This window comes from Anticarsia gemmatalis, chromosome 14 (assembly GCF_050436995.1).
Source record: "Anticarsia gemmatalis isolate Benzon Research Colony breed Stoneville strain chromosome 14, ilAntGemm2 primary, whole genome shotgun sequence".
NCBI lineage: Eukaryota > Metazoa > Arthropoda > Insecta > Lepidoptera > Erebidae > Anticarsia > Anticarsia gemmatalis.
This window is the reverse complement of record NC_134758.1, coordinates 11,092,281-11,116,818: the sequence shown is the minus strand read 5'-3', so window position 1 is coordinate 11,116,818 and position 24,538 is coordinate 11,092,281. Positions and strand designations below refer to the sequence as shown.

At 37.3% G+C, this 24,538-nt stretch overlaps 1 protein-coding gene across 2 annotated transcripts; it reads left to right on the top strand.

The window, feature by feature from the left end:
- Positions 1-46: 46 nt before the first annotated feature.
- fab1 (1-phosphatidylinositol 3-phosphate 5-kinase fab1) lies at positions 47-23,156 on the top strand. 2 transcript variants are annotated; one of them, XM_076123083.1, is made up of 34 exons: positions 47-437; positions 788-868; positions 1,465-1,633; positions 2,027-2,160; positions 2,886-3,052; positions 3,355-3,438; positions 3,747-3,886; positions 4,301-4,399; positions 4,485-4,538; positions 4,823-4,984; positions 5,196-5,316; positions 5,564-5,672; positions 6,068-6,320; positions 6,857-7,478; positions 7,870-8,068; positions 8,657-8,774; positions 9,218-9,410; positions 12,155-12,286; positions 12,838-12,928; positions 14,922-15,124; positions 15,776-15,894; positions 16,210-16,338; positions 16,713-16,838; positions 17,132-17,188; positions 17,266-17,322; positions 17,405-17,493; positions 17,767-17,891; positions 18,439-18,553; positions 18,960-19,116; positions 19,422-19,526; positions 19,852-19,971; positions 20,475-20,654; positions 21,017-21,172; positions 21,750-23,156. In XM_076123083.1, the coding sequence occupies exons 1-34, from the start codon at positions 135-137 to the stop codon at positions 21,932-21,934; spliced, it is 5,154 nt and encodes a 1,717-aa protein (XP_075979198.1). In that variant the 5' UTR covers positions 47-134; the 3' UTR covers positions 21,935-23,156. The 2 variants fall into 2 exon arrangements, with proteins under 2 accessions (XP_075979198.1, XP_075979199.1); XM_076123084.1 differs by lacking the exon at positions 788-868.
- The last annotated feature ends 1,382 nt before the right edge of the window (positions 23,157-24,538 follow it).

Genomic DNA, 24,538 nt, shown 5'->3' with positions numbered 1-24,538 from the left:
AAATAAGTGACTGTTTCCATGACAATGTCATTGCCAAACACTATTGCAGTCGACAGCTGATTAGTCGACAGTGTAGGTATTAATTTTCTAATTTTAATGTTTATTCGTATAAAAACATCAATAAACTCTTGATTATGGATAAATATGATACGTCGCAAATCACTGAGTTCCCGCGATTCGAACCGGAGTCAACACAGAGTGGGGTGTCGACATTTTTCAATAAATTATGGAAGTTTCCGATCTTTTCACCTACTGAAGGAGGCGATAATATGCAAAACAAAGTGAACAATGGCAAAGACACCCCCCAAACTGATGAGGGCAAGCAAGATTATGATGATGGGAAGACAGAGACGGCGTCATATGCCGTGGAGTTGGAAGGGAGGAGTTTACCCAATGTTCTTAGAAGAATAAGCAGTCTTGTAGCCTTGGGCTCTGGGGTAAGTTAAAAAAACATTCTGATTATCACATTCAAGCTTCTTTTTTGTTGTTTTTATTTTACTAATTGTTCAGTTACTTTTGAGCATAGGAAAGGTTGCACAATTTGTTAAAGTTAGTTGCTTTCTTATTTGACATGAGAACAAGAAAAAATAATCATTATTTTTTTTACTATGGTGCATGGTGCACAATTAAAAAAAATATAACTTTTAAGGTTTTATCACAAAAACAAACCTTATTAATTTTCCAATTTATTTTTCTCTAATACAGTTTCTATTGTTGCATGCATGCATGTTATTTTGACCTTCAGGCTAATTAGGCTAACATAAAATTATAAATGTATTTTTTCAAGATACCTCTCCAATTAGTAAAGTGGGGCGGACCATTATTAGTTTCACACACCTCATCGTTACAAAGCTTTTTAAAATTAAAGGTGAGCTTTTAATACATTTACAATACAATATTGGCAAAAACTGATGTATAGTGAGGCTTGTCAATCAATAATATTACTTAAGTCTTTGTCATAGAGATTAAATTGCATTAACACATTACATTCATAACAAGGTGGTGGTTGGAGTGGGCCATTTAAAATTAAACTCTATTGCAATTACTTAAATATTGTTATTGGTTGGCAAATATCAAATTATATATTTGCCTATCTTTACACCAGTTTATGCTGATTTTGAAGCTTAATTTCCAAGAATTAGGGTGAAAGAAACATGTCCCTACTGAACTTTTACCCCTAGCTTTGCAAAGTAAAAAAAAGACCTACAAATATAGAAAAAAGTTGATCTACATTTGCTTATAAAAAATGTTATAATAGGTATTGCTACTTCTATATTATCAGCCAGTAATAAATTTTAAAGAGCTTAGTAAACATTCTTTATCTACTTCTTTTTTTTTCAATCTTTCTTTCTTTTTATTCCTCTTTTTTTTAATTCAAAATTCAAATAAAAAAAAAACTCTTACTCTAATACTAGTTTGTGACAAAACCATAGTCCATTTTATTCAAATGTTTGGTAATTTCAGAGTGGTACAAGATACGCGGACACTGAGCTAGCACAGTACTGGATGCCGGATGACATATCGCGCGAGTGCTACGAGTGTGCGACACGGTTCAGTACGTTGAGACGACGCCATCACTGTAGAGTGTGTGGACAGATATTCTGCTCAAGATGCTGCAGTCAGAGAGTACCAGGTGAGTGATGCAAAACTTTGAATCTACAAAGACAAAATTCTTTAATAATGGCTTCTTTAGTCTGATTGGTAATGTATATGACCACTGGTCACGAAGTCCCGGGTTCGAATTCTGGAACCAACAGGGTGCTATTGGATTTTTTTAACATATGTTAGAATATACTTGTAGCTTTGAGTTTGGTAAAATACCTGTTATATGGCCATAGGCCGGTCCTATATTGCATTTAATTAACATTGATAATGGCCAAATTGCGTGTATTTATTTATACACATCTATTTACATCTTCGGGAGTAACTGGCGCGTTGGCCTTATGATATAAATAAATAAAAAACTAATGTCTCTCTAGTATTTTACATGGTTGTATACTGAACCCTGTGTCATTTTGTTTTGCAGGTCATATATTCGGTTGCGCGGATGGGTTGCGAGTGTGCAACTATTGTTGCAATGTGGTGCTCAGCTATTTGAAGGAGAACGACATGACGGGTGAAATCCCGCCTGATTTAAGGACTCTGCAAGAAAATCTACAAGTATTTTATTTGTATTATTAAAAATATTACCAGTATTCCTTAAAATCTTAACTTAACTTAAAATCCACATTATTATGTCCGAAATTCACACAATATGATGTATTCTAGTTAACTATGGCGCTGTCTCCACGAGCGAGAGAATCGCGGCGATATTATCGTCGTGCCACGTATTTCTATACACTCTCTATGGAACCGTCTCCACACGGCGATAATATCGCCGCGATACGACGAGTGGCAACGAGCGTGCGAAACGTCAATACATCGTCGCTAGTCGGCCGCGACAAGCAGCGAGTCCGCCGCGCGATCGCGACGAGCGCGCAGCGAGCGCGCTGTCAAATGCAGCATCATTTATTTTCAATGTTGCCTCTTGTTTCGAGAAGCTTTTTATACAAGGAAAACGCGGGGATACCGTTACGAGTCGCCGCGGAATCTCTGCGATTCCGTTACGACTCGCGACGATACGCGGCGGAATTATCGCTCGTTCGTGGAGATTGTCCGACGATACAAGGGCGGACTCGTCGCGATTCTCTCGCCCGTGGAGACAGCGCCTAAGACCTACTTTTAGGACTGTTTAGTAAATGTGTGAAAAAATTATATTACGCACAATTTGGGACCCGGGCGTGAATCTTATATTCCCTTTTTGTTGTTGGACACCATACAATTAAAACATATAACGTACTTCCTCAATGTTATAAATCGTTTCAAAATATTTATTTTATTTACAGGTAAAGTTTCCTGAGAACAAATCATCGCCGACGCCGAACAAGTTGCGTGATAACTTCATGTTCGCTCGCGAGCAGGAGGAGAGATGTGAACCTCGCACTTCACAGAAGGAAGCCTTGCACGATGTGTTCCGACAACTTACCTTCACGCTACCTACGCAGCAACACAGGTAGATGGTGCTACATTTCAATAACCTATCTCCCGTTAGCGACGGTAAGAAATTTTGTTACCATGATATTCTTTCGTTGTAAGCGTTTTGCGTTATCGTTCTATGTCGATTTTCGGTGCTCTACAAAATTACGTCGCCAAGATATAATTTTTGGGTTATAAGATTAATTTTGAATTTGACTTGCGCAAAAATATGATCGTACACATATTTTTTAAACTTAGCCGTCTATCTTTGATCTAAAACTATCTACTTATTTTGATTTAATACGTTTCGGCTTTAGGCATCTGTTTATATTGAAACAGGTATCGTCTCGTACGATATAACGGAGTATGGCGCGGCTGCGATATATTGCAGTGGGTCATGGACAACACCAACAATAAAACTAGGTAAGTATTTCACCAAATTATGATCAGTGACAAACAAATGGAACAAATTGTATTGAACATTTTTTATATTAAATTTCGTATGAAATTTAATATATTTTTTATTCTATGCCTTGCAAATGAATTTATTCTAGTCTGTTGGATTCGAATCAATTCACATTTTAAGATCTAGTTTCACAACTTGTGATTAAGTATCTGTTAACCTTACTACCAGATAAAGTGGCAGCAATGTTTGAAAACGATTGTCAAATACCATGTGAAAAGCTTACCGTGTCTTATTCTAATTAAGATGAGATTTGTTTCTTATATAGGGCTCAAGCCATGATGGTATGTCAGAACCTACTTAGTGCGGGGTACATGGACAGTATGACAGAACTGCCGCACTTCGCCGACTATGCGCTATACAAGCCTATCGTGCTACCGCCGCGGACCACTGAAGAAGAGGAATCGCGTGAGTTTACTAACATTATAAATAAATAAATAAATAAATAAATAAATAACATTATAGTCAAAAGCAACAACAATTTTTGATCGATCGCTAAAAGCCAACTTACTGTACAGTTTAATATTTTTACCATATTATCATTTGTTAGTGTGTGTACCGTTTTTTGCTTTAACGGTAATGTAAACATCTTGGAAGAAAACTTTTCATGCCTGAAAGTTCTTTAAAAAGTCATTACGGGTTTCAAAGTCCTCAATTTGGCCAGCGAGGCCCTGAATTCTTCTCTTCTTGAAATTTTCTCTTCACTTATTCCGGGAAGAGACATCAAGTCTACCACTTAACTTAGCGGGATGGCAATAAACAGACATACAGTATCTATATCTTATAGGGAGATTTTTATGACTAATTTTGTTCCTTTCACAGCGGAAGAATGCAACAGATTGGTTGAAAGTGTATCATCGTACTGTCTTGATTTGAACCTGGGCGATAGTTCTGCAAGACTCATTAAAACTCCTAAACCTGGTGGGTATTTTAAACTTAATGTAATTTATGTTGCCTGAAATAGTCTTTTGAAGTTCAACATTTAATATTATTTATTTTGTTACAGAAAAACAATCTACATCTAGTGAAGAAGAAACACCTGTGATTGAACAAACGGAAGGTAAGTACTAACTTTAGTAAAGCTTTTGACTGCATAGACCATGTGCTAGTTACTTATTACATTGTTAATTATGAAGCATGTTGCTAAATAACAATTAATCTTTGGTATATCAAATCATTCATGTCATGTAGTTTGATCTTATTAAGATGTGAACTTAAAGATTAGCATATTTTGAGGTGTTCCCCAAGGAACTCCATTAGAACCATTACTATGCATTATGATATCAACTCTACATTAATTAATGTCATTTGTGATAAAATTATGTTAATTTTCGTACGGTGTAGCGTACACAGAGTCCAGGAATATCTGCAAGGCCATAGTGGTGTCGGGCGAGGAGCACTTGCGTCTGTTGATGCGTCAGTGCCTGGCGCGCCACGCGCTGCCCGCCGCGTGGCTCGACGTGCTCTACCCGCTGTGTCAGCACGCCGCGGACACTATTGTACTAGGTACGTACACTGTTCTTCAGAGCAAAGCCTATTTACTTTTCACTTAATCATTAATTTCAGCTCTTTGTTCGGCCTGGGATCTAACTCGGGACCACGTAGTCATCAGCCATATACAACCGATACGGCTACACAGGCAATCAGTTTATTTTCATGTTTCATTAGTAATAAAATATTTGATCGTCTTTTCACCCTCCTGTTGTATTGTTGCTAGATGTGAATACAAACGACATAGACGTTCGTAACTACGTGCAAGTGAAGAAGTTGCCCGGCGGTAACGTGCGGGACAGTTGCGTCGTACAAGGAGTTGTACTCACTAAGAATGTAGCTCACAGGTAAATTATTATAAATAGTTGAACTAACGCTTTAAAAATTGTCAAGCAAACGAAATAGAAATATAAATAAGCTTTTGATTTCATATACTCGTAGCGTGTTAATGTAACTTTAAGCATTTTATACAGGAATGCTTCAAGGATATGTTTTAAAAATGAGAAATATGGAGTCCACCATTTGTTGCTTTTTGTCCTTAAATATATACCTATTGCGTCGGATGAGTATAACATTATTTTGTCTGTTTTGTAGGGGTATGCCACAACAGATAACAAATCCAACAGTACTACTTCTAGACTGTTCTATCGCGTATCAAAGAGTGGAGGGGAAATTAACATCATTAGAACCAGTATTGATGCAGGTCAGTATTGTGGTGTTGTTATTTCTTAGCTTAAAGTTATTGTTTTTCTTTAGCGAAGTTGCTTAACAATGTTGCTTTATGTGATTGAGTGAGATGTTGTGTTTTTTTACGTAAGTAATTGGCTAAAAATAACTTTTTATGTAGTCATCTTCTTTTGAGCGCACTTTCATTTATGGATTTGATTTTTGTGAATTGTTATACTAACTACTATGTAACTGCATTGACACGTATTTCCAGCGTGTATTTATGATAAACATCTTATTATTACATGTATCGCTTTTTGACTAACTGCAAGGGATCGTTGTGTACTTTTGTTTGTTAAAAAAATATGAATTTATTAAGTTTTACTCACACTAAACTACACGAGCATCTTTACAAATGTAAATATAATCTAGGAGCAAGAGTACCTAGTCCGTTGCGCGGCCCGCATCGCGGCGCTCCGGCCCCGCGTGGTGCTGGTGCGCGGCGGCGCGGCGCGCGGCGTGCAGGACGCGCTGCGGCGCGGCGGCGTGGCGCTGGCGGCGCACGTGCGGCCCCGGGCCCTGCGCCGCGCCGCCAGGTGTGTGCGCGCTGATGTGCTCACGTCTATCGATGCTAGAGTCGGCACGCCGCGCCTGGGGACCTGTGCCAACTTCTATGTGCATAACTGTGAGTATCTTATGTGACTTGTTTATGTTTCTACTTGGAACTTGATAGATAATGTGATCGTTCCGTAGTTGTTACGATAAAACTGCCATGCAATGTCATCCTGCAACTTGTAACATGCGTAACTATTAAGTTCGGTTCACATTTAACGAAAAATGGGTCGGGTATAGCTTAACTAGTATGTTTCGCGCCGACGCATCATCAGTTGACTGTGAACGGATGAGAGTTCTTCTATACATTTGTCTGTACTGACGTTACGAGACGTATTATACCACACCGATTTGCATACAGCACCACACCGCATCGTCAACATATCATGTAACCTTACTCTAAGTGAAAAAGACACACTTCGCTAAACAAATTCCAAATATTATAATTACTTTGTATCATTTCCTTCATCATTATACATTTCAAAAATATCAAAAGTTCTTAAACATTTTCTATTACTTCCAAATTCTTATGTAAAATACGTTCCCCAAACAATATTCAAATAATTAATTTAATCACTATTATCACTATTTCAATTATTCTTCCAACAGACTCCAGCAAAACCCTCATGGTACTAGAAGGCTGTGCAGAGCCAAACCTTGGTTGTTGCATCCTACTCAGAGGGGCACCTCTTCAAGAATTAATCCGAGTGAAAAAAGTAGTGCGATTCATGTTACTAGCCTGTTACAACTGGAAGCTAGAGAAAGCATTCCTAGGGGACATAGAAGCTATACTCCCCGAAGCGGGCATGACGTTCGACGATGACACTGACGTGAACGACAAACCTCACGATAACGAATTCTCTGAAAATAACGGAATACTCCCGCGTAACGAATCGTTTAACGAAGATACGAGGAAGAGTAACGAGACAGATAGCAACGAATCATCACGATCTGATAATATATTTACAAATAACTTGAACAGTGATAGAAGATCTACGAATGAAGAGAAAATTCATGAAAATGATGTGAAAAGTGATTGTAAGGAAGTTGATGAAGACCCTTTGCAAAGGTCTAAGCCGTTTGTTCGTAAGGCTGATAGTGACAAGACTTTGAGCTGTGGTGTACCTATTAGGGACTTTAGCGATCCATTGCGCGCTACGTTGTCGGTTGATGACGATGTGTTCCTACCTAAGGAGGAAGCTAAGTTGAAGGCTGATACTCATAGTGATAGGTGAGTGATTATTATTATTGGTGAATTTAAATTATTAACTAGATATTTGTGTTGTATGATCTTTGATGCCCAGGTTTTTACTGTATTGTAAATTTTTTTTGACTATTATTACGACTCATGACTGACTGCGTCTGTGGTCTGGGTATTAGTGTATACGACTGCTGATAACGAGGTTCTAAGTTCGATTTCCGGCTCGGCCAAAATGCTAATAGCAACCTGGATTTTAGTAACTTGTCCATCATAACTTGCCAATAAGTATTGTATGTCTATTATACGGGACTAATATTTGTAGATGGCGAAACGTGAGTGTTATCCGTTCAACTCTGCCTGTAACTCCAGATATAGCATGTGTGGTGTCTTAAAATAAAACTATTTATGTATTTCTTTGTAGATGGTCCACGGACGACGCGGTGCTATCAATGTCGCCGAACATCACGATCCCGGCGCCGTACCTGGAGACGGAGGCGGGGCGGCGCTGTCCGCTGCGGGCGCACTTCCCGTGTCCCCTGGCGCCCGCGCCGCCGCCGCACACCCCGCGCCTGCACCACAGGGTACTGTCCAGGCAGAAGAGCACGCACACTATGCTTAAGGTGAGAACGCTCTTATGGCTGCTACACACATGCACACGCCGCGCAGAGTCAAATATTAGGAACAAATGACGTCGGCAATCGGCGGCCATGGCCGGCACTGTTTGTAGGAGCCCTTATGCTCTAAAGTCCGTACTCCCACACCATTTACTCGATATAGTTGTTCGAGTCAAATACTTTATCTTTCTTTAAGATGTGAGTACTACCAAACTACACACATTGATTTTTGTAGTGTTCCACAGTAACAAATTTTTCAGTCGAACGCGAAACTACTTACATATTAAAAATTCTAGAATCAAGACAATTTTTTGAATGGTGTTAAAAATAAAATTCATAAATGTCCTGGCAAGGGTCTCCTCCCGTAATAAAGGGGGTTAGGCCTTGAGTCCACCACGCTGGCCAATTGCGGGTTGGGGACTTATATAAATAAAAAAGACATTCATTAAGTTGATGTATTTCTGAAACCTTTGGCTATATTTTTCAACGCCTACAAGCAATTTTGCCAATACCTACTACTCTACCAGAGTAGTATTAGCAAAACCCTACTAGTTTACCAAATATACCATTAATAAAACAATTATGTTGTTGTAGGAGGTTCACCCGTTCGTACAAATGGCGATGTCGACGCCAGCCGACGACCCCGCGGTGAAGGCGGCGCTCGCACACTACCGCGCTACTGGGTGTAGGCTTGTCAATGATAAACATAGACGTAAGTTTGTATTACAAGCTATGAATGTCTTTGAAAGTATACTTACTTATGACCACATTTCCACCCATGTAGTTTTAGTTTAAAATAGTAGTTTTTGATTGTATTTTCATTAGTGTCTCTACGATACACTAAGAATTGCTCATGTGATGCGGAAACTTTAACAGACAAACAACGAACACAACAGAACACCCAGAACCGATACAATTATTTGTGGTTCACACAAATATTTGTTCCGCCTGTAAATTGCACTTTTACCCTCCTGACGCAATGGCAACCTTAACCATTATGGCACGAAGGCTGTCTATCGATCTATTACGAATGTAATAAGTGTAATTTTCCTTTGGCTAATCTTCTTCTTATCGTATGGTTAGTGGTCAACCTAGTGTCGAAGTTGTTGAAGCCGCTTTGCCTAATAATTACCTAATTAATATTTTTAATTTTAGCGGAATGTCCAATGTACAAGCCGTCCGTAGTGAAGAAAGTCAAAGAGACGGAGCAGCAGGAGTTGAGCGAGAAGCAGTCGGACAACGAACCCAAGGACCCACTCGCGCCGGAGAACCATCAACAACTGAGCCTGTTGCTGTACAGTTACAGCAACAAGTCAGCCAATGTACCTGACTTCTGTGTTAATCCTTGGTAAGTCGTGCTTATATTAAAACTAGCTTTTGGCCGCGACTTCGTCCGCGTGGTTTGCGACTTAGGACAACATTTTCATACAAACTTTCATCCTCTACTTTATCCCTCAGCGAATGCTTACGTCATAACATCTACCTGCATGCCAAATTTCAGGCCGATCCGACCAGTGGTTTAGGCTGTGCGTAGATAGATCACTATCAACGCACAGCTCAGTCACCTTTGAGTCAGTCAGTCACCTTTAAGTTATATACAGGGTGTGGCGTAAATAATGGATAATCCTTTACCAGCGGATGGGCGACCACCCAACTGATCTAAAAATTGATATTTATCTCTAGCACAAGTATTATAGTTTTTGAGATTTTGGCCATTTTGTGTGTTTTTTAAGAAAACGATCTACGCTCGTTCTTTTTGAGGCTGTGATCACAATTTAAGGCTTTTTTTTTAATCCGTTTTTTGCAAATAAATCCTGAATAGATGAGCTATTAAATCTAGAATCTTGTTTTGTTATTACTACTTGTTTTTTATTTAAATTATGCATTCAAAGTTAAATTTTATAATCTACTAGCTGACCCGCGCAAATGCGTCATTTTCCCGGGGTATGAAGAAGCCTATGTCCTTTCTCGGGTATCAAAATATCTCCATACCAAAGGAGAATGGGCACTTCTGGGCGGTCGGCGGCCATTAATGAAAGTAGTGTCAAATTAAAGTAATGATAACTAGGAACAACTTTTACTAAGAACGTTTCGCTGCAATCCTTTTAGGAAACAATATATTGACAAGTAAATGTAATGGAATTTCATAGAACAAATACAATTATTTCGTGTCTGTAATGCATTTAATGTTGTGTAATTACGTTACATCTTATAATAACGATTGCAATGCCATCAAAATGAACAATAATCGTAACTCGTATCTATCTATCATATGGTTCACCTAGTTTCAAAGTTGTTCAAGCCGCCCGAATGTTATCTTAGTTGACAACAACCGGGACCGACTTTTTACGTGCCCTCGGAAGCACGGAGAAGCTCAGTTCAAATACCACAATGCGGTCACTCATCTATAGAATGACCGCGCCAACGGTTGCTTAACCAACAGATCGTTTACCGACCAGTGAGCGCAACTGGCTATGAACGCCTCGTTTTTAAGCTGAGCATTCAAGACAGATAAGTCGTCTCAGTGAATATATTATGGAAGAGCAAGATGTTTACTTGTTACGATATTTATATATTTACATGTTATGATTGTTCGAATATTAATAATGTCTACATTTGTATGCAATAATATAAATAGTACTTTTTATTTAATCTCCGAATATAAGCCAAAAACATGTTTTTATACTATTAAAAGTGCTCAAAAACAAAAATGTATTTTGTTCGGCATATAAGTGCGTCGCGGCAATAAAACTTCTACACGGTAATTATAGGACTAAACTACATTAAAAAAACAAAAAATCAAGTTTGGCCGCGGATCGCCCAGGCTCCATACTATTTTGCCCATTCTCCTTTCATGCAAATTGGTTCAGTAGTTTAGGCGTGATTGAGTAGCAGACAGACAGACAGACAGACAGACAGACAGAGTTTCTTTCGCATTTATAATATTAGTATGGATCAAAACTTTTGTGCAACTTTGAGCACTTGTGGTGAAAAAAAAAATGTATGGTGGCTTTACTGCCCACGCCATAAATAATTTATAAATTTTTGTAGAATTAAATTAATTTATCTCTGGCACAAGCCAGCCAGTACTGCCAGATATAAATTAATTTAATTCTACAAAAATTTATAAATTATTTATGGCGTGGGCAGTAAAGCCACCATACATTTTTTTTTCACCACAAGTGCTCAAAGTTGCACAAAAGTTTTGATAGATTATAAAATTTAACTTTGATTGCATAATTTAAATAAAAAACAAGTAGTAATAACAAAACAAGATTCTAGATTTAATAGCACATCTATTCAGGATTTATTTGCAAAAAACGGATTAAAAAAAAGCCTTAAATTGTAATCACAGCATCAAAAAGAACGAGCGTAGATCGTTTTCTTAAAAAACACACAAAATGGCCAAAATCTCAAAAACTATAATACTTGTGCTAGAGATAAATATCAATTTTTAGATCAGTTGGGTGGTCGCCCATCCGCTGGAAAAGGATTATCCATTATTTACGCCACACCCTGTATATTTAGATTAAATCATATTATTCGATAGACAATCTCTATTATTTTTAGAGATCATCTTAAATAATTAGTAGTTACAGACCATTACAAATAACCAGTGGTTCAAATCAAATCATTTATTAATTTAGGTTAAATGCTGACACTTATGATAAACAATGATACAGAGAGTGAATTTAACGCCAGTTCGGAAGGTAGGCCCAATGAGAAGAGCTGGCAACAAACTCCTGGCCACTCTTTTTAATCGCCAAATGGTTTGAACAATATTTCTATTCATAAATCATTGATGATGGAAGTTCTGACTGCCGTCGAGGTTTAGGCGATAGAGTACATGACTTTTGATCACAAGATTATTTCTATTAGCATATTCTCAATGCCTGGAGTTTCCTATGTCGGGCACGTTATGGCAATAGACTCGCCCTCCATTATATGGGACTAACATTGTTAGTGGCAAAACAAGACTTTAATTACCAATTTATAAAGACAGCTTTAGCAATTCGATATTCTTATTAAACACGTACAAATGTTTACGATTGTCCAAAAATTGTACTAAATAAAAATGTTATTTTCGTACAGGATTGTGACAATGGAGATGTACGGTCCGACGGACATATCCCTCGGCGCGTTCTTAGAGAAGTACTGCTACAACGGTGACTACAAGTGCACCTCACACAACTGCTCCGTACCCATGAACCAACATGTCCGGCGGTGTGTATTCATTGTTATTATTAAACACACGAATAAACAAAATAAAGTTCTGGGTTATTGCTTGAATGAAGTATACTAAAATACAATATATTGACTATTTCAAATACTTTGTAAGAAGTTTACGAAATAAAGGATATTTTAAATTTGATTTGAATTTAGAAAGAGGGTCATATACCTCATGGCTTCGTTGAGCAATTAAGACTGCTGGCTCTGTGCCTCTTTGTTATATATTAATAAATAAATAAATATTTTCGAAATAATGGCGCACGCTTATCTGATTCCAACCTAAGCAGAGCTTGCACTATGGTAACCAGACAACTGATAAACATTTATTTATTTATTTCATTTTCATTTAAACATACTAATATACTTCTAAATACATACTTATATAGATACATTTACAACCAGGCTCATAACAACTATGTGTTTTTTTTTTTTTTTTTTTTTTTAATAACCCATATCTGTCCCGCTGCAGGGCAAGGGTCTCCTCCCAAACGAGGGGGAGGGGTTAGGCCTTGAGTATGTGTTTAGAATGTTATAATTGTGTACAGGTTCGTGCACGGAGACGTGTGTATAACAATAACTTGCAACACTATCGGACATAGTAACGTTGATAAAGTTAAGGAGGAACAAAATAAACAGGTAAGTTGGTTTTTTAAACTTGTTAGTACAGTTTTTTTTTGGTAGATCGATTGGAGTGAGGCTTTTGAATACGTACCTTTAGAGAATGTATACACTTTTAATATTAAAATCAAAAAAAAATATTGTCATAGGAACATTTTGGTAATAATTAACCAATTTATATGAAATTGGGTGTGTTAACGAAAAATTATTAAACTCGTACTCGTAAAAGGTTCATCTAAATTGCTCAGGCTATGTAGCTTTTTTTCGTAAATAATGTTAAAATTTCAATTATCCTCTCGAGCGCCCCAACGTCAAAATTCAAATATACCGTTAAGCGTCCAGGCCTAAAATGGCGCGCGGAATTGAATTGGCGGTTGGCGTTTAAGCGCCGATTCCGTCATATTTTAATACTAACACCCTAGTCATCTATACTAATATTATAAAGCTGAAGAGTTTGTTTGTTTGTTTGATTGTTTGTTTGTTTGTTTGTTTGTTTGTTTGTTTGAACGCGCTAATCTCAGGAACTACTGGTCCGATTTGAAAAATTCTTTCAGTGTTAGATAGCCCATTTATCGAGGAAGGCTATAGGCTATATATCATCACGCTACGACCAATAGGAGCAGAATAACAGTGAAAAATGTTACAAAAACGGGGAAAATTATGATTATCTTAAGTGACGCAAGCGAAGTTGCGCGGGTCAGCTAGTACCTTATATATTTGAAATCTACATAAAATTTGCTATAGATTAAAAAAATAAACCACAAATAATATTTGATAGTGGTAGTACAATAGTCGGTTTAATCTGAATATTGTGTGCTTTAGCCATGTGTTTCAAGAAAGTCTAATAAATATTTTTAGGCAAAAAAAATAATATGACGAAAGGTCTTATCGTGTAGTTAATGAATAATGACATTAAAATCCAACTGTAAAATATACTCAAATCTTTAAAATTAGTTAAAAAAAGGATTTACAATATTGGTCATCAAGGAACATGTCGCTGGGTCAGATATTGTTTAAGGTGCTCTCTGGCCTATATCAACCACTTATTCAAGTGTGTGCATTAGATCGTCGTCTCATTTCATCAGCTTCAATGTCAAATATGTTTGAAAGGGATAAACATAGGTTTAGCATTTCGTTTTTACGTTTTTTAAATGTAAGATCGTTTTGCCGTACCACGGTGGCGGGGCGCTTGACGGGGGTAGAACATTCAACCGTGACACGGTGGCCGGGCGCTTGAGAGGTTATTACAGACTGAAACATTTTATTAGACTCTCATTTGATATCCACGAAAATCTGAAATAGTGACGTTACTACACTATTACGTATTTCTATACTAAAATGTGTTTTTGACATTTCATAAAAAGTAGCTGATTTGACTGGTAGGCAACTACTGTATTCTTCTGTTTGATTGACTGGCTGATCGATAACGGACAGCCGAAACGAAATATGTACATGTGAGATGATAAAGCGTATTATTAGAGTGATCAGGATTATTGGGAAATGAGAATGAGTGAGAAAAGGAAGAACGAACAAAGGACTTGTACCGTTAATGTGACTGACAGCTGTCATACGTTCCCGCCAGAATGCGAAGGGTTGCTTCAAATGTATGTACCTACCAACTGAAGCAGTGATTAAATTCGTTGTATCAAATTGTGTTTAAATACGATAATCTATAGGACCATAAGGGTGACAAATCAATATCGAGTTATGTTGCGCTGTGTTGTGTTTCTTAAGCTACGTTTTTTTAACAATTTAGATCAGTATAAAGTAATTATAGCCGCTCAGCACGGCAGGTAGCGCGCCTCGCTTGAGAGTGCTGCGTTTTTTAACCGAGTGTAGCCTCACACAGCGCAGCACTACATGGTTTGTTTGTATCCTCATTAAAATATTAGACGAGCGAGTTGATCATACATAGCACAGCGCAGTTCGATGTTGATTTGTCATTCTAAGACTTTGAGTTTTGAACGCTTTCTAGCCTGAGTTTTATTTACTAGTCCACATGTATACATAGGTGATGTTCTGGTCTCGCTGTGAGATCTGCGGCGCGAGTGGCGGCGCGCGGGTGGTGTCTCGCGCGGCGCTGTGCGTGTCGCTGGGCACGTACGTGCGCCTGCGCGCCCACGCGGGGCGCTACGTGCGGGCCCGGACCTGTCGCCACCCGCTGCACGCTCACGCACATGCCTTCGTGTGCCAGCTCACTACTGCGTGCTTCCGGTACGAGCCAGTATAGGTGCCGCCAAACAACTTGAACGATTTCGCTCCATCTTAGTGAACGATTTTTAGGTCAGTTTAGGTATAATAGTTTTGCGCAAAGGCGACGGCGTTTCAGCTTCGACCACCCGACTGGTATAACAGCCAACCGAGTGTCTTCTACACTGGGTCTACATTCTGTTTACTTTCTAATACAGCAAATTATGTTCAAGTTGTTTGGCGACGTCTATAACTATCATCATCATATCAACTGAAAGACGTCCACTGCTGGACAAAGGCCTCCCCCAAGAAATTCCCCAGCCACCGGTCCTGGGCCGCCCTCATCCAACATACTCCAGTGACCTTCACTGGATTGTCGGTTCGCCTTGTGAGAGACCTGCTTACGCTCCATCTTCCAGTTTGTAGTCGCCACTCCAGAACTTTTCGGCCATCTATTAACTATATTTGAAATTGCACAAATGCACGTTTTTAGTAAGAAACTAATTATTTTATAATACTGTAATTTTTACTTGGATTCTATAAATCAGAAAAATATTTCATCCTTAACACATCTTTACATCTAACTTTTGTATAAACTTCAACTTTTAATATTTAATACTGTTTTCTATGTATTAGGAACAACGTTAAATTATATTATTTTATTAATAAATGCAGGTTTAGCAAGATAACTCCATTCGAGATCCAGTTGCCTCCAGACATGATATCTACGAAGTACGACACAAAACAGATGAGAGATACGCTCATCACGCAACTCAACGAACTTGTACAAAAAGGTAACATCATTATCTTTAAATCACATAAAATCCCTCAATTTATGACACAAACTTTTAAAATTCTGTTTACTGAAATCCATATATTATATATTTTGAAACTTCATAATTAATTGAATTCTCTCTTTCTCCATATCTAAATTGTTTCTAAACTTTCCGCTAAAAGATTTATTTCCTTGATGAACAAATAGGTTTACGCAATACACATATTTGAACCATTGTGTTTTACAATTCGATCAAGTTATGTACCATTGTATTTGTAGTTTAAGAAAATTATCGTACCTCCACTTTACTAAAGCAATGTTGTGTAATTCCTAGGTCACGAAATATTCAGTGGTTTATCCGACGGTGATGCCGACAAAGACTATCAGTCGTTCAAACAACACATGGAACAGATACACCTCGCGCTAACCTCGGCCAGTCTACATGAGAACAACACGCTGGCAGGTAAATATACACTCTACGACATTGTAATAGAGTTCATTTTCTGTTTCTGACATGAAATCCTTTTTGAAATCAAGTAATTAATTGTATTACAGCATTATTACGTATTTTCTGTTTATTTAATTAATTTCGTTATCATATTGGGTCTTTGATTTTATATCAAATAATATTAGTATAGATGTAACAGCTTCTTGCGGTTTTTATTCAACACTTAAAATTTAACTATGTAACAGCTATTTTCTTAAATTCATATGAAATTTTGAAAGGGTTTATTTCAATTGTTTTAACTTACAAACTATTCAAATGAATTCTTTAACTGATATATGTAGGTTTGTACGAATCTTAACTCATTTTAAAACGATTTAATATTGTTACAGCCGTAGTGAAAAGTCTATGGAACGTGTCAGACAGGATAATATCAGGAGAGAAGATGTTACGAGACGCGCAGGACAAGTGGTCCAGTCCGCCTGCGAAACCTGCCAAGGCGCAACCTGAGAACACTGGTACGTACATAACTATGAAAAGCCATGATTTGCAAGTTTTTATTTGTTGTACATATAATTTTATTTGATCTTCCTGCTTACACTTTATACATATTTTTAATAAATTACCTTACCATTATTTTTCTATTTAAAGTATTAAATTTTTATGATAATATTTCTTCAATATGTTTTTCTATATCGTCAGAACGAATTAACAGTCATTATTGTGTGTTTTGCCTTGGATTGGAACCTCTAACCACTTTGTGAATTATTATAACTTACGACTGTCACTATTTTTTCTCATTTTGTCGCAGTTGAGGAAAAATCAGATTTGGACGATTCATCCGGTGATGATGGAAGTAAAGATGCAGGTAAAATACTAATTAAAAAAGTATGCCTAAATGATATTAAGAAGAATATGTTTATCATACTTTGATTAATATTTCAGGTACCACGTACGTTTTCGCTTCAGATAACAATAAAGAGATAGACAAAGAACATACAGGTAATTTAAAATATCTGCGATACAAATTTTAAAATAATGTTTTTGACTATATTATATTTGACTATTCATCAATATCTCTCAGGGGCCGAGGAGGACGAAGAGAAGGGTGACAAGAAGACAGTCAGACAAATACTGTCACAACTGTTGTCTAACAACCAGCCTGCTAATCAGGTACTTATTGCAATATGTTCAATACATTAACATTAACTTGTTAATTAGTTTTTTAGAATATGGTGTTTTGCACAGTCTTTCATGTCCTATTACGCAAAGCTTAACAATAAATGACCATTTACGTTAATAAAGCCTACTAATATTATATGAAAAAAAAAAAAATCTATTGACAGTTGACACTTACAGTTATGCACAAACATAAATATTTTCCATACAAATTTATTGTACCACACATTTACACGACACTATTATAAAATAATTATATATTTTCAGAACGGTATGATAGTATCAAGCGGCGTGGTCCCCATAGTGGTGCGAGCAGGTGAGGTGGGGTCTGTGATAGCGGCCACACTCGCGTCTGTCACCTATCGACGAACTAGGACCGCGCATAGACACAGGTAATATTTGCTATTTTATTATAGTTTCAACATACAGGTTCAACAGGATGCATAAGACACAAGATGACATAAACACTTAACTATTTGCTAGATGATTTTGGTCACCGGTCGGTAAACGATCTGTGGGTTAAGCAAACCTTGGCGCGGTAACTCCATAGATGGGTGACCGCATAGTGGTATTTGAACTGGGCGTCTCCGTGCTTTGGAGGGCACGTTAAAAATCGATCCCGGTTGTTATCTACTACGGTAACAGTCGTTTAGCCATTTCAAAGGCCTTCGGGCGGCTTGAACAACTTTGACACTCGGTTGACCACTAACCATACGATAAGAAGAAGTGTCCATGCAAGGTTATGAAAAACACCGGTTAGTCCAGAATACATGTCGACTTTACATGGACCCACTGTGGTGGGAAGTGCGAGCTAACTGACATTTTATTTTAATTTGTCTTTGTTGGAAAAAACATCGCTTGTTTTTGAATTGGAGAGTTGTCTGTAAAACGGTATTTTCATTATAATTATACCTACTATATTATTAATTTGTTTACTAGCACTCAAACGGATCCGGAAGAGAGTGAGAACAGCAACTCTACGAATAAAGATAAGACTGACGGAGATAAATCTAAACCTGCCAAGAGTAATGATCATGTAGAAGTATTATTAAAGGTAAGATTGTGCTAGTTAGTTTATATTTTCTACCGATGACACCTAAAGCTAACATTGTTAGAGTTAGTGAATTTGCCGCCGCCAGTTCTCACAGCCATTTCATTAAATTTCACACGTAAGGAATTTGCAGTTGACTTTTGAAAACTCCAATTTTTATCGTTAGTCGTTTTTTTAGGTTTTTTATTTTTCAAATTGGCGACATTTATTTATTGGTGAAATATTTTATTAGACACTCATTTGATATCAACGAAAATATGACGCCACTACGTCGTATTTCTATACTAAAAAGTGTTTTTGACATTTTATAAAGAGTATCTGATTTGACTGGTAGGCAACTACCCTATTGTAATAAAAATAATAATTTATTGCTAAGGAATTCCGACTTATGTGTCCAATATTGTGGTAGGACGGTCTAGTGTGTCGCGTGTACTACGCGTCGCAGTTCCAGCGCCTGCGCCACATGCTGGTGTCGCCGCTCAGCGCCGCGCCCGCGCCCGCGCCCAGCGACGACACCCGCAGCTACACTGATACAGACCCCAAGTGCACCTGCTATGATACTGACAGTAAGTACATGAAAATTCGTTCGAAATAAAGCCTCCTTTAAGTATGCAGTAGAAATAAATAATGAATTCCCAAATGGTTTATGGTTTCATACAATTTTTGCTGAATATTTTATATTCAGAGTTTTAACTGTTTAAGGGTATTCGTGACAGATTTTCTCATTTATAATATTAATATGTAGAGTATCAACCGTTAGTTATGAAATTTAATTTAAAAATAGTACCTATCTGAATAAATATATTTACGCAATTACTCCATACCTACATTTACATTTAGTTTTAATGTAAATTATTTTTGTTTCCTACAGAAGGTCTATGTGAGATCGAAGAAGGTTTCATTCGTTCTCTCGCGCATTGTGTGCCGTGGGCGGCGAGAGGAGGCAAATCAGGATCTACGTTTTGTAAAACAAAAGGTTTGTGTTTTTTTTTTAAGTTAAATTGTCTTTGTTTTATTCCTTGACGTTCAAACGTAATAATCACAAGAGGAAACCTTAACCACTTGTTTTGGGAAACATCGTGGTGGAAACTTGCATATCTGAGAGTTCTTTAAAACAGTTCCTAAAAGGGTTCAAAGTCCCCGTTTTGGTCAGCACAGTGGACATTAAAGCCTATCCCGTCCTTCATTCTGTGGAGACTCTTGCCCAACAGTGGGACAGTACCTCCATTATGCGAGGAGACTTTTTCCTAGCAGTGGAATAGTATTTTGTATTGTGTATTAGTTGTATTTTGTTTGCACAGACGATAGATACGTGTTGAAAGAGATGACGAAGCCGGAGTGGCAACAGTTCTTGGAGTTCGCGCCGCATTACTTTGGCTACGTGACGCAGTGCAAACAGAATAACACACCCAGTCTACTTGGTATGTATTCAAATATTTATATTTCTTTTAATTCCATATTAAACCTTTTGATATTTTTTTCTTTTATTCACGTTTTGTTAATTCACTTTAACTTTACAAATGTTTATTTGGACTATTGCAAAATATGAAATCTAAATTTCGTAGAACTATTGTGAACACGGAATTGTGACATAAATTATTTGTTTTATAATTATTCAACGAACTTTTTTTCTTCGATTATTAGATAGCAGAAATATAATTTATTGACTTGCGAGTAAAGGAGGCCACATTTAAGTATGCATTACTTTTAGAAAATCTTCGATCACGTTTTAGTAGGTATTTACCAACAAACGTCTTAAAATGGTGTTAGCATCAGAATGACGAAGCATAGTTTGGAATGAACGAAGAACGAACTTAACTATTGAAAGAAGGAACTTCTCTCAAACTAGGTACCTTTAGTGTATTACGCAAATAATTGCTTGAGTGTTAGTACGCAAGTGACGTGTGACGTGTCCGTGTGTCAGCTCGCATCCTGGGCGTGTTCAGCGTGGGCGGCGCGGGCAACGGCGTGCTGGTGATGGAGAACGTGTGGTACGCGTGCGGCGCCCGCGCCAAGCGCTTCGACCTCAAGGGCTCCTCGCGCCACCGCCTCACGCCCGACACCACGCCGCTCGCCGTGCTCATGGACGAGAACCTGCTCAACCGTACGACTTGCAATCTTTAGAATAGAATAGAATAATTATAGAATAATTATTTATTTGCATATTCCATTCTTTACTATAACTTTCAGCTGAAAAAACAGCCAATTGTAGGGTTTTTTGTCGTGTTCCAATTGTGAAGGAGTTTCTTTGTAGTGTTGCCCGTATATGTGCATAATCCACAGGTACACTCTTTGTTTCAACACTCTGTTAGCCTGGAGAGATAATTTCCGCAAATCATTGCAAAAAATCGCCGTAAAAATTCTGGAGTAACTTTTTAGCTAAAAGAAAAGATACGACGCAAAATGACAGAATTATCCTGGATTTCATTGCCTTCTACTTAGTTATTATAGTTTGGTACTTTGTAGTGAGATGGGAGTGTCCGCTATACGTGCAGTCGCACGTGGGCAGCGTGCTGTGGGCGTGTGTGAAGCGCGACACGGCCTTCCTCGCCGCACACGCCGTCATGGACTACTCGCTACTGCTGGGCATCGACAACAACACGCTCGTGCTCGGGATTATAGGTCGGTATACACATTATTACTCATTATAACCCATTTTACACACACTCTATCGCGCATGAAACAACAATCGCGCGTGAAAGGAAAGGCCACTCGCCGCGCTCATCTGTTAAGCCCGCGAAGAAAATCGCGAGCTAAGAGCTCGCTGCTTTCCCGCGCATAATACTGTACGCTTCTAAGAACACGCGATAGTGTGTGTAAAGACGGCTAATGTAACTCTACAACCAGACCATCACTCAATGCCAAGTGTAAATATTGTTATTTGCACTACACATTTGAGCTATTTCATGTAACGTACAAACGTACGTACGTTATTATAAACGTTAATTTTCATGCGATAAATTCTCAATTTTTCTAGTGTTTATTATAGTCCAATTTTTTGGCAGAGAGCCTCGGTATGCACAATTTATCTAGCATATCATTCATCATCATAAAATAGCTTTATAAAAAAGGCCACCATTAGCTGTAAAAGCCTACAGGTCACTGGAGGAAATATATAAAGATTTAATATATTTCCTCCAGGTGCGAACCTTCCATGCAAGGCTTCTTAAAATATACTACAATATATATTTTCTATCAGACTACATCCGCACATTCACGTGGGACAAAAAGCTGGAACACCTAGTAAAGAAGAACCTCGGCTCTGGTCAGCCTACGGTGGTGTCGCCCGAGGAATACAAGCAGAGGTTCTGCAACGCGGCACGCAAGTACTTCCTACAATGTCCCGCGCATTGGGACCATTTGTACAACACTATACATGTATAACAACTATTGTGATATGTTTCCAAATAATATTAAGTAAAAAAGTGAAAATGTGACATTGGTTTGATATTGACCGCTAGGTGGCGCTAGGTTGACAGTAGACCGACAGAGTTATAAAGTACCAAAATGAAGACCTATAATTATATTTGTATAATAATCTTACGATACTTATCTTCTGATATAATGGGAATAGATAAAATTAACAAATTATTGCTGTAATTGTAAAACTGTTTCATATAGACTCGGTAAAACTTGCAAAATAAAATGTTGTACTTCTTTTCTATGGTTAGTAGTCAACCTAGTGTCAGAATTGTTCAAGCCGTCCAACGACATGGCTTAAATATTAGTCACAATTGATAAAAAATATGACTTCTGTATTCGTATGAAGCTTTTGTGTACGTTGTAAAAGTTTATCTGTTTATGCCTTCTAGAAACTTGATAGTTGAATATTATTTATATAAGTGCACAGTGTATTAATTAATCCAAAGTTATGAATTTATATTAAAGGGATCATATGGCAAAATAAACAACTAAACGAACATTCCTCCGTGTGGCAACACCGTTTTAGTTAAATGACTTATCCATTTTGTATGACGAACTCCGTAGCGCAGCGGTTAGGGTGGTCGCCACCCTACTACCACTGCATCGGTCTCGTGGGTTCGATTCACACACTTAGAGATGCTCTTGTAACGCGGAGACCTACAAACGTATAAACAACGGACGAAAAGTACAACCAGACTCGAAACAACAGGACAACTATTTGTCCGATCGTACAAATAGTTGTCCCGTGTGGGAATCCAACCCATGACCTCCCGTCGCAATGTTGTGGTGTGGTGGCGACAATCTTAATCACTTTCGTTAAAATCTACTGACAACAAAAGCCAGTTTATTTTGCTATATGATCCTATATTTGAATATTTTGTTAGTACATATAAGTAGATAAAATTAACTATTATTTGATTAGCGAAATATTTTTATTGTTAGCAGCACTTCTCACTAAAGTATTAATTTATTGCAAATTGAGTCTAAAATGTTACTTTTTGATATTAACTTGAAATTGTATGTTGATCTGATTTTATTATAATAATATTAGTAATGAAAGTGTATGAACAGCAAAATACCAGAGATATTATTTATGAAAATGGAAGAAAAACTAATGTTAATGATAATATTTATACATTCCTTTATTGTTGAGGTCAAATAAATAGCTTGTTTACAATTTTAATGTCTTGTTTTATTAAGCAAGTTACTTGTGTATTCTTTTGTTAATATAAATATGTATCTTAAACTTTATTTTCTACTTGCTACAGGTATATTTTGGAGCAAATGAACTAATCGTATCGAAGTTATTTAGAAACTTAACGATTAATCAAAATACGAAATGTCTCACTTCCATTTACGTTGCTGCTGGGAAGATTCTAAAATTTTAATAAATAGTAGGTATATCCCGATTATTACTTGACTTCACCCCAAAAAGGGTAGATGTACGAAAAAACATCCCCATGAAAATAAGGCCCAAAATTAATTAGAAATTAAACACTTATTTAAAATTTAATCATTTATTTAATCAGGCTCTCATAAGTTATATTTCGAGTTTCATTTCGTACATAAATATTCTATTAACACAACGTCTCGTGCGCGTCCACAACGCATCCACAACGCGTCTCCAACTTAAGGTTAACTGCCATTTGGCAATGCCACGTGACTCCCACATTCTTGCCAAGTTGGCAACTTCTATACCTTTTTCACTTCGGAGATTATTTTAGTATTTTAATTTAAGCAATTAGTTAATTCTCATAATATACAATAACTTCAACGAACATAATATGTTTACTGTCAAAATGAGTAAATTATACGTAATATTTAACTAAGAAACATATTTTAATATCCAATAGCGAAGATACAATACATTCCCAATAAATTATACCAAAAGTAAAGATTACTTCAACCTAAATACTACTGTTATTTAAGTTATTAAAATACTAAAACAATCCCGAAGTAACAAAGTGGGCCGCACACCATCCGGCCACCCATCACAGTACTATCCTACAGGGGCTGCACCTCCCTCGCCGAAGCCCTCACAATGTTCCCTTTACGAAAGTGCTAAGCTGTTATAGCTGATATTATTAGCATACGCCTTGATTTGTTTTTTATTTACATTTCGGTTAAAAACTCGAGTTAAAACAGTCGCCATTTTGGTTCCTCTAACGCCTTCGACAAAGTTTCATGTAGTTGTTGCTACATACAATAATATTGTAACCAAGACTTTACAATTAAATAAGGGAAGATACTTTGAAGGAATAAAACACGCAATGTAATTTACAATGCAGGCTACGGCATTACGTTTTGAATGACATGATCATAATCATGCAGAAAAGACTCAAGATTTGACGGACATCCGCGATTGTTACTAAAACCGGATAAATATGTTTTTAATTATAACTGAACAGATACTCTTAACATGACATTCAAACAAGAGATACATTTCTGAGATGGTTAATCGCTTAAAGATATGAAGAAGCTCTAACCCTGGTTTCTGAGGTACATTTAGCGGTAGTTTATCTGTTCAATAGCGTTTAAGTTCATATAAAAAAAACGGTTTGAATA